The 15,838-nt window shown below is 32.9% G+C and overlaps 1 protein-coding gene across 1 annotated transcript in view; it reads right to left on the bottom strand.

Moving 5' to 3' along the window:
* LOC148607595 (uncharacterized) overlaps positions 1 to 15,514 on the bottom strand; it is a 32,260-nt gene extending 16,746 nt beyond the window's left edge. The window contains exons 1-5 of the mRNA XM_088543546.1: positions 15,020 to 15,514; positions 12,829 to 12,939; positions 4,487 to 4,876; positions 3,813 to 4,037; positions 2,995 to 3,204 (exon numbers count right to left, since the gene is read on the bottom strand). Of these exons, the coding sequence (XP_088399672.1) occupies positions 2,995 to 3,204; positions 3,813 to 4,037; positions 4,487 to 4,876; positions 12,829 to 12,939; positions 15,020 to 15,347 (1,264 nt within the window). The 5' untranslated portion in view covers positions 15,348 to 15,514. The remainder of the gene's footprint in view (positions 1 to 2,994; positions 3,205 to 3,812; positions 4,038 to 4,486; positions 4,877 to 12,828; positions 12,940 to 15,019) is intronic.
* Positions 15,515 to 15,838: the final 324 nt, after the last annotated feature.

The following is a 15,838-nucleotide window of genomic DNA, read 5'->3' as shown; positions in this document are numbered from 1 at the left end:
ATAAAAAGTCAAGTCCGGGGTAGACAAACGAGGAAGACATCAGTTTTCATGGTGCTGATGGATACACCATAACGATCCACGAGTTCATGATGACGACTATAAAACTTCTGTAGTGATGACTTCAATCTTGTAGCAACATTACCCTGTTTCAGAAGCCTATTTGTTAGAGTTCTAGTGCGATACAAAAAGTCTGCGTAGTCTCGGCAAGCTCTAGCATAACGTATGAGTTGTGATATGAAAACTCCATACGCAGGTGTTGAAGGGATGTTGCCACTGATGAAAGGAAAGTCGACAATTCTGAATGAAAAGTCATCACGTTTGTCGTAAAGTTTGGTCAATAGTTTTCCTTTACCATCGATTTCTAAGTGTAGGTCAAGATATGAGGCTGACTTCACAGTGCCTGTAGTATCCTTTATCTCAAGTACTTTTGGGTAGATGTGATATATCAAATCCCCGAAATTAGGTTTGTTTAAAGATAATATGTCATCTATATAGCGGAAACTGAGTTGAAGGATCTAGCCAAACGATATTCTTTCTTCCTGATCAAATCAGCTATAAAGTTAGCGTCATAAGAGTGAAGGAAAAGGTCAACAAGTAAAGGAGCACAATTTGTTCCCTTTGCGAAAACTTTTATTCATTCATCACCTAGGTCTTTGCACTTTTAATCACTTATAAAAAGATGCGGCTCTTGGTTCAAATACTCAGTCTATTAAAATGTTTTTATTCATTTATTTTTATTTGGCATGTCGAATATAATTTCGTTTCCAAAACAATAAAATCACCACTTTGATAAGTTTTATCGGGTTACATGTTTTATCGGTTAGGATTAGGTTATACTTATTTATCCTTCGTTGAGTGCTACATTTGCCTCATTTGATTCAAATATATATTGCTTCAGTTTCCATAATTCTTACAATATCAACCCTTAAAAGGGTGTCAAGAGAAAACTCAGTCATTGATTGACACAAATTTAGCATTCACGATCATAGAAAATGGTTGGATAAAATTTACCTTTTCTTCCCCATACCATTAGATCTACCTTGTTCCTACATGGATAGTATCAAAGCATATGTTATACTACTATTTGTTTCAAGGAGTAGATAGAAACTTAAGTACTAAAAACTAATAATACAAAGTTTTATTTCGTTTAAAAGGTGATACGATTATTACTCGTCATTTGTACTTGTCAAAAAGACATTTAGTTATCCATTATCTCAATACCCCAAACAAGGACTTCTGCTACATGCAAAATATTATTTTGTCCTTCAACAATTTGGATCTGAACATGACGGGCGACAGGGTGTCCTTCACATCTTATGGTAATTCCTTCCCCATTTCTAGCCATCCATATTAGTGACCACACGATGCTATTTTGGTGAGTGCCTTTCCAAATCTAACGTGGAAATCATGAAGTTTGTGTCCTACAACAATAAAATTGAACTTAACTTAATATCGTAATGCTTTATCTCGAGTTCACACGAGTTTAAAAAGGGATTTGATAAAGGCAAAGTATTACAATAAAAAAAAAAAAAAAAAAAAAAAAAAAAAAAAAAAAAAAAAAAAAAAAAAAACAAGCAAAACAAAACAAATCAAAAGAAATGACAATATGGTGCAGCAAATTCAAATGGAAACTACAATCTGTAAAATTCAAGCGGGGAATACTATATATGAATGACTAACTCTTCGCTCAAATAGAAACATAAGTATCAATTTCAAAAAGAAAAATTAATAATATACAAAACACAAATTTCACAAGGAAAGCTTACTTAGAAAGGACAGTAACACAAGATTTATTCTACATAAAACAATCTTTCATTTGAAGTTTTGAATCATAAAAATCTTAATAAAACATTATATTTGTGATCTTTAAATACTCAATATAAAATTACTGACATATAATTTTTTTTTAAATAGTTAAAGGAATTTATACAGAAACAAGTACTATCTTAAATTAAACGTAGCGGTCTCAGTGAAACTTTGTTCTTTCTTCATTACAATATAAAACAATAACATGCGAGACTGATTTCAGTTTTTTAACACCGCTAAGATATCAGTATTTGGTCAATCGGGAAACAGAATTACGATCAGGTGACTTGCGTTCCCATAAAAAAAAACGTCTTTTCGGTAAAACAGCTTACCGACTACGTCAGAAAAAAAATCATAAAACTTAGAGTGCATATTACAGAATGACATAACAAATCCACCTAAATAATTTGGTATAAAATTGACTTATGACGAAGTTATGCGATACTATAGGGAAAAAGTGGCATTTGGTGCTGATAGTGAGCCCGAATTTTGAATATAAAGCCACCCCTGTGTAATGTAAATGTACAAATACAGAGGATTGATTGATTGTTGATTGTTGGGATTTAACGTCGGAGCAGCAATATTTTAGCTATATTCAGACGATGAATATGAAATGAATGATAAAATGAACATGAAATGATGATGAAATGAAAAAAAAAGGTTAATGGTTTTAAGCATAAAAATCTATAAACACGGACACAATACAGATGTGACAGCATAAAAATCTATAAACACGAACACAATACAGATGCGACTGGTCCTGCATCTTCCCATCTTGGTACACACTGTAACAGAACATTCCCAGATAGAGCACAACGACGTCAAGTTTTGTTGCAGACCTTATTATATGGATATTATATATGGTAAAAATATTACAAATCTCGAAACTAGTGTTTTTGTTTCAAACAAAAATTTTCGTAAAAATAAGTATTAACTTTTCCAGTTTATAAACCACAAATTAACCAACATCCTACACGTTTGCATGCCAAAATATTGGAATTATCTCTATTTGAATAAACATTGATAACAGAGCGGTGAAGTAGTTGAATATGTGCATTAAACATTTGCCAAATGGTCATATTTGAAGAGTATATTATTATATTCATACTTCCATATACAAAGTAATATACAAAGCGTACAAAATTAAATTCTACAAATAACTTTCAAGTTTCTTTAACCTGTTTATTTAGTCAGTTCCCCAAACAAGGACTTCCGCGACGTGCAGAATATTTTCGTGACCTTTCACTATTTGGATCTGAACATGGCGTGCCACAGGATGTGTTTTGCACATCATGATAATTCGTTCCCCATTACTGGCCTGGCCTTCGTAGTGACCACACAGCTCCATGTTGTGGAGTGACTTTCCTATCCTGACGTCAAAATCGTGAAGTTTGTATCCTGTAAAAAATATGTATTTGAGCGAATATATTCAAGTCTGTAAATACAATGTATTACCTGTAGTTTTAGAACTAGGTCCAGGTGAAAATAGTTTAATTAAAAAAATACAACCGGGTAAAGCTATTACTTTTAAATTAATCTATGGACAGAATTTGTGAACATATATACGTCAAACAACATTTTGTATCATTGTCCCGTTCATTTTCGTTCCTCACGAGAACACCATAAAACAGAAGGAATTCGAAATTGGAATCGAATACGGGATCAGGGACGATTATGTGAAAGAACATATGTTTTAACTAAACACAGGATTTCATGAAATTCAATTCATCAAGCATATACAACCATACAATTACAATGATATTTGATCTATTTACAGAGTAATAATAATATATTTGTTTCATATATCCAATTCCTACAGGTTCGTAAAATAGAATATCATATGAACATGTATGAACAAAGGAGACTATAAAAAAAAAACACACAATGGACACAGAAAACGATAATGATTAGCGCACACGACAATAAATATATGTGTGCGCACGAAACTGATTTTTGGTTTGATTACCCTTTTTTAGTGTATGTAGTAATTGTTATAATTGATTTACCACAGCAGTCTTCTCGGTTGAAAATTTCGATCTCGTATATTTTGTAGTGTTTGCCCAGGTCAATTCGTAGCCAAGGTTTACTCTCGACATTTGTATGAGTGAAATCCTTGAGGTTGCCGTTAGTGGCTCTTCCGGCACCATAATGTCCTTGAGACGAACTTTGAGAAGACCTTTTTCCAGCTGCAAGATTCACTAAAGAGCGGGATTTTTTAGATACTTGATTTGCTGAAGTGATTAAAAAAATACAAGAAAATACATTAGCAAATTATTCAAATTACTGAGTTATGAATAATATGATGTAAAAGGACAGTATGAAGCTAGATATTACCGGACGAGTGTTCTGAAACCGACGGAGTACACAAAAAGGACGCCACCTAGTAGAACATTGTTTAAAATGACTCGTCTATTATCTTGGTTTTTTTTTTATTTTCTTGTCTTTGTATCATATTAAAAATATCTGCGTAATGCACTCATTTGCAAATAGAACATCCCAACAGTATATTTACTTACATCACTTGACGCTAAGAAAGAACAGGTTGTCTTTTATCTTAACAAATCAACCACATTACTTTCTGAATTTTCTCTTAAATATTAGTACAATGGCCATCAAATGCAAAACTTTGCAATTAAAAGGAATGTTACTCCCAATCATATAAAACACAAAATGATATTACCTTGTAACGCAGAAGTAATGGTTTCATTTACTGTTCCTTTTATCTCATTTTTCCCAGTGTTAACCTTATCCTCAACAAACTTTGTTAGCACGTCTGTTTTATCCTGGACAAGCTTTGTCAGTAAGTCTGTTTCAGCTTTTACCAATCTATTTATTTCTGTGTTGATAGATTGTTTAATTTTTCTCTCTACTTCAGTGTTGATGTATATTGTAATTACCTGGTTAAGTTCACTTACGTCTAAATTTGCCATAAGGGGAGCTTTCATGTCATTTAGAAGAGGTAAGGCAACTTGACTGTCACATGAAATTCCTTTATAAAGTTCCATAAGAATAACAATGTACGTGCTAATGATTTGGAACATCTTGTTGCTGCGACCGCTACGATTGACATCTGTCAAATAAAGATTGTTTACTTGATCGCAATTTTGTTATTATATACCTATTTTGGTAACAAAAAGTAAATTAAATACGATGGTTTGAAATTGGATATTTTGCTTTGAAGGTTATTTTAACATTGAAAAAATCGTCCTTGGTCGTTGGAAACCAGTAAATTTATACACAAAAGTTCAACAAAGGTCTTCATTTTAAATAAAGGTAAACAAATTAAATAAAGATTGTTCATTTGGGCACAACTGATTATAATTCTGTCTTGTTAAGGAACGTATTGAATACAAGACAATACTTTGAAATTAGATATTGTGTTTTTTAATCTTTAAAAAATTCGTCCTTGGTGAAGGAAACCGGTTTTTAAACACTCTGCGTTTAGTATTTGAGTACAAGTAAACAAATTTATAATGCATTCTAAATACATAATTGAATCACAAACCAGCCTCTCCTTACATTATTTTGCAATGCCCTTTTAATTTTCAGTTGAAGCACTCATTCCAACTTGCACTCATTATCGTATTTGTGCTCATTCATTCAACATTCATATAACACAATTCTGGCTATTGTAATTCCTTTCCTTTCTTTCCAAATTACAATGAAATTACAAACATATACAGCTTACACCAGATTCATTACTGTTAACATACGAAAAAATGAACTAAAAAAAAAAAAAAAATAAAAAAAAAAAAATTAATAACAATCATAAACAATCTCAGACTGAATACAAGTTCTGTTCTGGACCATTTGTGGGACATGGATAGAGTATTTGGTATGTAATACATTTTGAAACAAGTGCGTTTGCAGCAAACTATAATTTCCTCCAAAAGAAAAAAAACAAAAAACAAAAACAAGTGTTACTCTTTTCAGTTCCATGTTTTTAGTGGAGTCCGAGTTGCTCATTTATTTCCGTTACTTTGTATGTATTATTAAAATATTAATATTTAGTAAAAGTATAGTTAATTAAAAAAAAAAAAAAACCAAGGCGAATTATATATTGCAATTATAATGTAAAAACAAGCGGGAAATCAATGTGTACGAAAACATTTGCTTACGCACATCTTTATTTTCTTTATATTTTAAAACCATGTTTGAATACGACATTTTTGTGTATTCCAGAATCTTTGATTGTGTCTTTTTTATCTCTAGGCCTTGATTAACATTCTTCTCGAATCATATTTACTTTGAAGCGAAGTATTTAAGTTGTTGTTATCTATACTACCGAATGAAGAGAGCCGCTCTTATTTATTCATCGTTCATTTTTTGTTGAACATATGTTTATTTATGCCATTGTATGATTGCTACTTATTAAACAAAGTATAATCATGGTCTACGGAGGATTACGGACAAAAAGGGGAATGCCATGATCAAGTTCGAATTTCAGGACCACCTGATAGATAACAAGAAGTTATTGCAAATCTTGTTGATTTCTAATATTCAAGTCAACACTTTTTCTCTTTAGGTTACAGACCACCAATTCAACCAATGAGCATTTGGAACGTACACAAAAATAGTCCTACGCAGAAATTACCCCTTTTCCTCATAGTGCTGTGAAAAAAGTTCTCATCTCATTTAAAAAATGTAAACAGTTTCTGAAAGGAAAAACATTTCTGTACATTTTATAGGTGCATTTTGCTTCTTGTGATGTGAACCCTAATCTCCATAATGATTTCTAAATATACCCCTATCTTGTGAAAACACTGGGATTTCCCATGCTATTTATAGACACTTCACTTCCGGTGACCAGTAGTGCACTGCAAGTCTGCTAACCCCACATGCCATTCTGAGGATTGTGAGCTGACATATATAGAATCATGCTTGCTGATATATAGTCCTCTGCAGGTTAAAGTTAAGGTAAAGTCCAGAGAAGCCATTGAATATTGTGAAATTAGCATAGAAGCCTATGGGAAGTGGAATTAGTGGTTTTTAGCCTTTACCAGGAACCACCTTTTGACTTGATCAGATAGATATTTTTCCAATTCGGAATTTGGAACTAACAAATTAATCATATATCGTCAAAATATGTCAGAGGATCAATACGACCATAAGGATTAAAAAACACAGTCAAACCGTGAAAACAGGAACAAAGAAGACAACATGATAACATATAACTTCTTGGAAACCTGAAGATAAGAAAACCAAAACAGCATACAAGAAACTAAATTTTTTTAATATAAAATTCTACAAATAACCGGGAATGGCATCAGTTGCACCGGAAGTGTCAAGATCCGCCAGTGTAAGATTGTAAGTGAGTAAAGGCTAAAGATACCTCTCTCGTATCAAGAGTTGATGCTAGGTTTACAATTTTTTCCGTTGAATCGCAATTACTGATAACACACACACACACACGCACAAAATAGAAAACAAACTAAAATAGTGATACACAAACCCAAGATTAATGAGACCAATTCCAACAGTTAAATCTTCATAATAGTGAGACAACTAGCTGCATCAATTGACCCATGTTTCCAAAGTTTGACAGAAACTCTATCCGTGGTTTCCAATTTTACAAATGTTGAAGTTGCGCCTGTATTATAATGACTTTGCTTTGGGAAATTAAACCAACCACGAGACAGTCTGTCTCCATTACGAGATATATACGCTCCATTTGAACCTTTTCCTAAAACATTAACAGTTATTAAGTAGAATCCTTTCATAAATGGAACGAAGACGCCATTTCTGTATGTTGAATTAATGCTATGACCATAAGAAGTCTCGATTTCTGAGAAGTGTACTATATTGTTGGATACCAAACGTCCTCGACATGCTGTGAAACCAACTGAAAAAAAGATTGGTTCTCTCCGTGTTAAATTAGATCAATATTTCATTCAGGGTGTACAAGCATACGGCATTTTGATAATACCAGCTACTTTTTCGCAACATTGGAGTCAACGGAGAGAAAATAGAGGTCGAAATAAATTCGTTATTAATTTAAATTGGCTATGTATTTTTCGCGTTCTTAAGCTACAGATATATGCATTCAATTTTATTTTTACAAACGCTGCAATAATGAACGTCTTAAACAATGCAGCGAAAATTTGAATATTCCTGGTGATAACATTACTTTAACAAATGTATTTATCATATTTTCGAACATGTGTGTAAGAGGTTGTTGTAAAAAATGGGTCCAGTTATTTAAAAAAAAATCTTTCAACAAATCAGAGAAATTGCTATTATCAAAGTACAACACACCGGGATTATAAATCCCAGTACGCACACGGCTACGCGGTTCATGCACAATATTTTTAGTTATGATTAAGGACATAAGAAGGCCATATTTATTGGTAAACTTCTTTCATCTAATATTTGAACTTAATATTGAACTAAATAAATGAAAACGAAATGGATACTGAACGATTGTGTACTGTTATATTTATAAACAAATGATTTTATGGAAGTGGCAAACTCCGAAACAATTATCAACTGTATTGCTTGCTCTGTAACACGTATTATAGATTGAAATTGGCTTTTGTTAGTGTTGATAGAGATCAGAAAAAGACATGGGCCCGTTGAAGAATTTTTTTCGCATCCCTGCAATAAGAATTATCTTAAGACATTGAAAATGATAGTCTAATAACCGCCATATGACGAGGTTTAAGCTGCACACCAAAGCTATCTTTAGACCAATGTGATAAAGATAGTCTTAAGGTGGTGGTCATCACGTGTTATTAAGTCTTTATGTAAACTTTACTTTTTAAGAAGGAATGAACTGTACATCAAGTGTCAATGAGAAGTAGTGTATTTATAGTCTACATAACTAGGAAGTTGATATAATTGTAAAATATCAATATTTAAAATGGCAGGTTAAACCTGAAACGTATCCGAAGAAACAATAAATGCATAACACCCTTCATATATCCACCAGAGCTCGTAAGAAAGGAGATTACACAAACAGGTTGTTCTACATCTTTTTTGGACATACATCTCGAATTGGACAACAGTGGTCATCTCAGCACTACGATTTATGATTAAAGAGACGACTTAAATTTTAATATTATAAATTTTCCTTACATATGGTGTTTATATTTCACAATTTATTCGTTACGCTTGAGCAAGTTCTGAAAACTCTGACTTCCTTGAACGCCATGTATATCTGCGTAATGGACTATTGAATCAGGGGTATGCGGAAGTGCGTCTCACAAGGTCTCTTAACAAATTCTATTTTAAATATTAGTCCTTGCTTGAAAAATACTCAGTTTCTTCTAAAATAATGAGTAATGATTGTTTTTTGTAAATTGTTCTTTGTGCTGATGTGCCCGCTGATTTACCGATTATGACGCAAAAGAATGCAAAATCTATGTAATCACCACCGGTAAATTACGCCACAATGGAAGGGGGACGATTAGCGCTCTGTAAAAAAAGATTTAACCCACAATTTTGCTTGAAATGCCTGTACCAAGTATGGACCTTTGCGGTACCGGTTACTTCGGTGGTGTAATATCTGTTTTGCCAGATTTGTTCTGGATTTGACTTGATTATAGATCGGATTAGTGCTCGGCAATTTTTTTGTTACCCTTTTTGTTAGCCCTGTTATATTATGCTCTAAGATTTAAATCGTCTTGATATACGGTTTGAATAGTTCTAATATACTCTCTCTAAACTGTCGTGGTTCGAATTGTCTATTGGCCGGCATTTGAAAGAAATTAATGGTTGTTGGTCTTAAAAGTCTTTGGGTCTAGTTTCCGGCATAGGAATTATGGGTAAGACCAACACCGTAATTTTCGTACACATTTTGGCTCCCTGTTTTGGCCATCCCTATTCTGGAAAAGATATTAAAGTGAGACGATATAGCATATCAGTTAATATCTCATTCCCAAAAGGACTGGCCTGTTTTTTGTTGTTGTTTTTTTTGTGTGTAAATTTTTATTAACAAATCGGTGTAAGAAAAAACAATAAAAAAAAATGTTTGGCAACTGACCAATTTTTAACGTAATGGGCTTGTCACATGACGAAAATGTGCGTTTTTGGGTCTTAAATATCCTACTTTACCTTCCATTTAGTTGATATTGACCGGTAAATAAGTCTTTCTCTGTTTCTCGAAATTTTTAAAAAATAGATGGGGTAAAAAAATCCTTACAACTTATTTTTGAAATGATAAAGGTATATATTTTTCGAATGCAAACAAATTCGATCACCTTACCATTATTTTACTGCGAGTTGTTGTCAGAAGAAGGCATTTCACCAACAAATCATATAGAATCTCCATTGCGTTATTTTTGAACATGTCATAGAACACATATTTTAGTTTGAATCAAAAATAAAATAAAAAAAGAATTTTATAATTTTATGTATGCCCTTAATTATCATTGAAAAAGTCCATTTAGATACGCGAATGTGTCATTAATGTTCTACCGTAAACGAGCCGCGTTACCCTGTGCGTAGTTCCATTATCGCGATTGCTCTAAATAGTTATAACATATTCTATATAATTAGATCCGTTTTCTACAGCAGTCTCAGATAGCTCTATATGCAAAATATACTAAATGCATATGTAAATAAATTAACGAGAATATGTCAAAGAGACAACAACCCTCCCGGGATGAAAAAAGTCAGCTAATATACCAAAAATATCACATAATTATAACATTTTCTGGGTGAATGTTTTACGGAGTTTACAATGTAACAAAAAGACTGAGTTGAATGTTGAATGATCGCAAAAATACATAGGTGATTTAAATTTCGGTGAAACGAAATCTTATAGATAAAAACGACGTTATTTGTACCTTTACTTTTTCCCAGTTTTCTCCAATATTTAGAAAAAAGGAGTACAATGCGTTCAATTGAAATACATTACAGTATCTTAAAAAATACCTTTTTGCGTCACTGCAACTGTTTGAAATATCCGTCTATATGATTTTTACAGATCGATAAATGTTAGGTGATACTTCTAAAAGTTTTTTACGACTTCATGATATTTACCTAATTCATTGAACCTACATAGTACTAGATTACATTTAGAACATAAAGCGAAGGTTGCATTCATATATTGTATTATCTGAAAACGAATATTCAAATTTGTTCAGAAGTAAACTGGCCAGATTTAAAAAAGTAATATGATTGTAATCACGCCAAAGCCCATTGCATTTCTAGCACTTGTCTCAAGGTAGGAATATCTGGTATCAGTTTGTATTGTTTCATTTGCACTTATGTTTACGTTTATATTGATGTTGCATAGGTGGGGGCAACTACTTCGCTGCATCCTGCCCTGTGGTGTAATGGTTCCTTCGTCATTTATCAAATACCTACGTGTGGCCTTGAGCTGACATTTTTATAAGGTGGGGTTGTTGTGTCTTTGACAATATTACCATATTCATTCTCGTTATATGTGGAAACCAAAACAGACTGTACTAATATTGTTGGAATAGAATATGTGTTTCTCTTCAGATAATTGAATTTGTTATTGAGAAAAATACGATTTTAAAAAATACAACGTATCAGTTTAAATCAAGAGAAACTCATATAAGAATTTAAAAGAAGAGTTTTGCGTCATAAGTATGAAAAATCGAAAACAAATAATGCTATACTACAAAATTACAATGGTTAAATGATGAAAATATTGTTCATGCACAATTGAAGTTTAGTATAAAAAATAAACAAAATATCAGTATGAGACTTAAGAACTGAGAAGAAAATGCGGAGCATATTCGTCTATACCAGTTTCCGGCCATGTTATGTCCTGAAAACTTGAGTCTTTCCACTAAAAAGAAGACTGAACCAAGACAAAACATGTTTACGAGCTGTTACAAAATTACCATACTGAAATGACACAACAAATATTCGTTTATATGGAACTTTCATAATTTCTTATGATATTAGGAGATTTGTGCCACATGCTTCAACAAACTATATTTTGTCAAAAGGTGTCTTGATTCAATATTCTTTTATGGTTTAAATATTCGGAGCATGTGATCAATATTACGAAAAAAGGTATGGTGTATATGTCAAAGAGACAACAACCCAACCGGGATGAAAATGTCAGCCCAAGGTGATGGCCGATCATTGGTCTTTAATGGCAAGAAAACCGCAGGGCAGGCTACAGCTAGAACAAAACATCCTTATACACAGGTACCCTATTTACCCAAGTAACATACAACAAAATATAATAAAACGGAACCAGACAGAGACATCAGAAATTCCCGACTTGGAACAGGCGCAAAAATGCTGCGGGGTTTACGTACTTAGGCGTAATCGCACGCCCCTTTAAAATCTGACCAATGTGGAAGAAATATAACACATTAAACATAAAAATCATTTCAAAAAGGTTTGTGTCCCTTGGTACAATGGAAATAAAGAAACTGAATATAAATTACACACATATACAAAATAAAGACTATTAGCTGTTAACTGATATGCCAGCTCCAGACTAGTTTAAAAGTACGAAAAGTGATGTACCCATCGTACGTAAAATCATTCTCAATTCTTCCCATGGGGGTTGAGAGAGTAATCAAGGGAACCAAGGTTATAGCGGTAATCAAATGAATGCAATACAGGGACAAAGACCAGACATGTAAAACAGACATACACAACAAAAAACATAAAGTAACAAAAATCATACATACAAAGTTACAAAAGTAAATGACCAACTCGGACTCCACTAAAAACTAGGAGCATGGACCAGATGCACCGGTAGGGTAAGCGTCACGGTACATCAAAAGTCATACAATAATGACACAACCCATGTCATACCAAAAACTGCTTTTTAATATAAAACCATCTGCAAAAATATGTTTCACGAATTCAGGCCCACTTTACAGCAATGTTTCCATGTGCTGAGTAGATAAACTGTATAAGACATTTTGTTGACAAAGAAAGCATACATTATAATTAATATTATGCAATAGTCATACTGGTCTGAATAAGTTTATTTTCTGAGCCGAATTGAATTCAATAGCGACTGAATATACTCCATTACAAGACTGCAGACATGCAATGGATGATAAATACACACTACAATATTACCTTTATTGTTTGTATCAAATAGAAGCTGTCCTACTTCACTTGATGTGTTTTGTAATTTACCGTGGATCTGCTGTATAATGGTAGACACATTCTTCAGTTCTTTTTGTGTGTCTATATTTGAAATGAAATTTGTATGTTAAAGGACTTAATCTAAATGTTTACTACTCGACGTCATTAAAGGTTATGATCTTCTTTATTGTTTTTTAATTGAACCAATGGAGTAACATATCTATGTGTGTGAAACCCTTTTGAGTACTTCTCTTTCTAAGAATCAAGCAAAATGTGTATCAGGTGTGGCATATGAATATTGTTTTACATTATTAAGTATACATATCCCATAACTTCCAGAAATAGCCATCAAAGTGTATATATTGATAGTCCTAATTGTCCAATATAGTTGAAATTTACTATAGAATAATATTGGGAAATTTCCCTATATTTGCAGTAAACAATGCTTCAAGATAAATTTAGAAAGCCTTTGGTTGTTTTCTATATGTATTGAATACTGACCAAATTGCAAAAATGATTTGCCACCAATTGCCCAATTCTTACACAGAATGGTACTTAAATGTTGAACTGCAAAAATTCGGAGACAAAATGTCCAATATTTCCAAGTTAACTACTACGCATACAACATGATACTTAATTAAAAAACGAATGATTTCACACTAATGATAACAGTGCTTGGCACGTGTCGCGGAAATTTTTTGTAGATTTTTACCAGGTTATATTCACTTGGAATATGGCGGTTGCCCCTGTCGGAGTAGTCGTAGTACATGTTGGGCATGCCGTCAACCCTTTAGGAGCATCTGATAAAGTTTTGTTTCAGCTTTTTTTAGTGGTACGCTACATTATGTATGTAGATAGGCTGTGTTTCATGTGTTCACATTTAAGCCGTTTTTGTATTTTGACGTATTTGAAGATTCCACTGCTGACGTTTCGGTACACTTTTGCTGTTATTTTGAATAGAGATGGCGGAATACTATAAGGAATTATGATACTCGATTGATTGACTTTTTGCCCTGCTAGAAAAGCAGAAGACACTTACCCTACCGGTGCACCTGGTCCATGCTCCCAGTTTTTAGTAGAGTCCGAGTTGCCCATTTACTTTTGTTGCTCAGTGCGTGTTATTTTGGTTATTTTAAGATCTTTGTTGTGTACCTCTGTTTTCCATGTCTGGTCTTTGTCCCTGGACTACATTCTTTTGATTTCCGCTAGAATCTTGGTTCCCTTGATTACTCTTTCATATGATGAACATTCGAACATAATGTTTTTCTCTACGTATTGATTACAAAATTATAGGTAGTCGGTACAATGTATTTTGTTATGAGTATGACATTGTAACAACAATACCATTCTATGCCAAGAATGGTACGATGAATATGGTAAAGTCCAATATTTATAAATGAGAAAATTTTGGAGATTATTATCATGGTAATACTGATAAAAATAGCATGTTACTTTTATATGGAAAGCAACATACGATATTCATTTGGAATGTTTATTGTAAGAGCTACTAATTTAAATTCGTAACCCCCAAAAAGAATATAAGATGTAGAAAAAACAGAGGAACATATGTGCTTACAATACAAACAGATTGATGGATATTTTCTGAAAAAAAATCATATAAATGAAAAGGTGTGGTTTTAGTTTAATTCTATCAGTACTAATACACTTTTCAGGTATTTTTTGGGAACATAAAAAAAATCAATAATTCATGATGTTTGGTTTTGCAACGTTGCCATGTCTCGAAGCTCGATACTTAAAGTTTTGTTGGTGTATTCCAAAAGACTTTATTTATTGAGTGTCAGTCTCTGTAAGAATCAGGCAGAGAGTGAAACATGGTGTGAAAGACCGCACCATTTTGAACGTTTAATTTGATTATTTGCACAATCAGAATCAAGGAAAAAAACAAGATTTTCCATATCATGTTGGTAAACAGAGTAATAATTTTACTGAAATGCACTGAAAATGAACATTTCAGGGGCAGATAACTCAAAAATCTTATTTTTCTAACATTCTATTGATATTGTTTTAGCAAATCTAGTGTTGGAGAGATCAAATAATGGTCTTTTCAAATAGAGCATCCTTGAGTGAAATGATATTGTTAAATAGGTGGGTTTTTGACATACTCGTTTTTCCCATTTTGCCTGATTATTACAAATACTTACACTTAACGATATTCACCTACCTTCCATGACAGTTGTTAAAGCAATATCAACAGAATTTGTAATTTTCATTGCCGCTGAATTCACTCGGGCGTCGAACAATTTGGTCAATTCGGATGTTTTTGCATTTACAAGTATGTCTATCTCTGATTTCACCAAGTCCTTTATTTTCCTCTCAACTTCAGCGTTCACATAATTAGGTATAACCTCATTTATTTTAATAACATCCAAATTAGCCACTAGAGGAGCTTTCAAGTCATTAAGAAGAGGAATGGCAACCTTATTGTCACCAACATTTCCGTCATAATGTCCCCACAACATAAACACTAAACTAAATGTTTTGAACGCCATTGTCAAGATCCAAAACAGCGTCTAATGTCCGAAATTCACTCTAGACGCTACAACCAGCCCTCAGAAAATACAAGAATCTTGCTAAGTTGGAAAATTGCGAATGATTTTACGGGACGGTATCCGATTTTCAAGCGACGTTTTACTTGAATAATGTCAGACAATTTCAAAAGGCCTGTCTGCAGCGGTTAGTAAAAAAGGAACCATACGACTGCCACTTCGAGCTTGCGCCAATGTATACATTTTATCCATGACATGAAACCTACATAATAAATCAGTTTAATGTGAAATGTTTATGTATCAGAACAATTTAGTTATCATCTGTATTAAATAAGGAATGTTTTAATTGCAGATAAAGTAATTAAATATTGTTCAACAGATAGAGATAAAGAATATCTTTATCTCTATGTCACAATTCCAGTGTCAAGTACATGTACAAGTCTTAATTTAATTATCTATTCATATATATTCAATGTAGAATCAACGATATTGTT

The sequence above is a fragment of the Perna viridis genome, chromosome 9, assembly GCF_037379345.1.
Source record: "Perna viridis isolate PV_CMFRI_1.1 ecotype Kerala chromosome 9, ASM3737934v1, whole genome shotgun sequence".
Classification (NCBI taxonomy): Eukaryota; Metazoa; Mollusca; class Bivalvia; order Mytilida; family Mytilidae; genus Perna; species Perna viridis.
Note: the sequence above shows the minus strand (reverse complement) of the source record. Positions and strands in the feature narration are given on the sequence as shown.